General features: G+C 58.9%; 1 protein-coding gene across 1 annotated transcript; it reads right to left on the reverse strand.

Moving 5' to 3' along the window:
• Nucleotides 1-804: 804 nt before the first annotated feature.
• LOC119301582 (copper transporter 5.1-like) lies at nt 805-1,616 on the reverse strand. The gene has a single exon (XM_037578574.1). The coding sequence runs from the start codon at nt 1,512-1,514 to the stop codon at nt 1,053-1,055; it is 462 nt and encodes a 153-aa protein (XP_037434471.1). The 5' UTR covers nt 1,515-1,616; the 3' UTR covers nt 805-1,052.
• Between the last annotated feature and the right edge of the window lie 338 nt (nt 1,617-1,954).

Raw genomic sequence — 1,954 nt, forward strand, 5'->3', positions numbered from 1 at the left:
CCCTCCTTTCACCTCTACAACCTAAAACCACGCTCTGGTAGGGATCCGGTTCCTACCAATTCGGTATCAGATAGCTTCGGTGCGATCATGTCCTCGCCGCCGCCCACCCCGACCCTTCCACTGCCGACCGCGACGACCGCCCTGATGACCACCACGGCCAGTGCCCTGCCCTTGCCGGTGCCGGCCACCTTTGTTGTGCCCGTCCCCGCCGTCTTCACCCCGAAGGAGATGACGGCTGCCATCCGGGATCTCACCCAGGCGGTCACGAGCATCTACACGTTCCTCGCGAGATCCTATGGGCCGCAACCGCCTTTGCCTTTAGCCGCCGCCCCGGCGCCCTCCCTCTCTCGCGCGCGCACGCAACGACGGCGCCCCAACACCGGCGACCAAGCCATCCCTCCTTCCACCCCTACAACCTGAGACCACGCCCTGATAGGGATTCGGTTCCTACCAGAAAGGGGATTATGCGTGTTCAAGGACCCTTGAGGGAGCTTGCTTACATTGATCAGCGGACAAGCAAGGCTCTACCGACAAGCAAAGCATGCCGGTCCAACAGAACTGGGAACAATACGGTTATATCTTTGGCTTTTCCCCTGCATTCCAAGGGACAAGGGATCCTACCTTCCGTTCATTCGTAGGGTGGGCGAAGGAGCACGAAGTACTTCTCTTCCCAATGGTCGAATCTGGCCTGATAGGTGTCTAGGTTCCGATTTCTTCTCTTCCCTGCCAAATATCGCCTCTTGGATTCGTGACAGCGAAACACAGAGTACGATGTCTGACACCAGCTCAGCTCGTAACCCTTAATCAAAGGAACCGTCTTCGCACACTCTTCAATCAACTCAGAAACGCATCAAAAAACAATTCGCTGTGAGAAACACGCATCAAACACTGTTCTGATTCTGTATTCTACAATTTCCTCCCGGACGACACCAAACATCTGCAATCCCCCAAATCAATTTGTACACCATCTTATTACCCCACCTGCGTTGTACAACATCAAGTAATCATCACACCTTGGGGGCAAGCCGGCGACCCGCCCCTCGTCCGATTCTCTACGCGCAGGCGCAGGGGTTGTCGACCACGACGAGGTCGTCCCCGCCCACGTCGCCGCTGCGGAACGCCAGGTACCCGGCCGCGAGCCCGAGCACCACGGCGATGAACACCCCGCCGTTGAACGACATGACGGCGAGCATGAGGAGGTACCCTATGCCCGCGTTGACCCCGAAGAGCGCCGCCGTGGCCACCCGCGCCGGCCAGCGCCCGCCCAAGAAGGCGGCGGAGCCCGGCGCGAGCAGCGGGGCCCGCGCGTCGGAGCCGGCGGGCGGGGGCAGGGGGTCCGCCTTGGCGCCGGCGAGGAGCTTGACGCGGATCCGGAAGGCCTCGAGGTACTGGTAGAAGGCGGCGGCGAGGAAGAGCGCCAGGAGGGAGAGGAGGTAGCCCGTCCACGCGGACGTGCGCCAGCCGTCGAACAGGATCGTCGCGGACGTGCCCCAGTAGAAGGTCATGTGCATCATCGTGGCCGGCGGGCGGCGACCGAGGGAGGGTGGGGTGGGGTTTGGGATTTCGACGCGGTGGGGGAGGAGAGACGCCGCCGGACGGGGAAGGGGCGGGCGGAAAGGGAAAGGAAGGACGAGGATTTCCGGCGAAGCGACCGGTGGGATTTTAAAGGGGCGGCCTTTGTTGACGAGCCGCGGCTTTGGGGCACGGGGTTTCGATGTATTTACGTTCCGTGCCATTGGAATGAATGTAACGGAGGTCGAGCTTCCCGGCACGTTACATCTTGTCTCGCTGGGGTTTTACTTTTTACTGGAGTAAAACTTCTTTACAGGAGATCCTTAGCAGCAAGCAATGCCTAACGACCGATAATTTTTGTCTCGTTTCTTCAAATTTCAACGCATTTATTGTTAAGATACTACAAGTAATTTAAGATACTATAAGTAATTTTCTGCCGTTT

Source organism: Triticum dicoccoides, chromosome 5A (assembly GCF_002162155.2).
Source record: "Triticum dicoccoides isolate Atlit2015 ecotype Zavitan chromosome 5A, WEW_v2.0, whole genome shotgun sequence".
NCBI classification, from domain to species: Eukaryota; Viridiplantae; Streptophyta; class Magnoliopsida; order Poales; family Poaceae; genus Triticum; species Triticum dicoccoides.

What these genes read in the sequence shown, in the direction of transcription:
- LOC119301582 (XM_037578574.1), bottom strand. Translation starts at nt 1,514, where the DNA reads ATGATGCACATGACCTTCTACTGGGGCACGTCCGCGACGATCCTGTTC.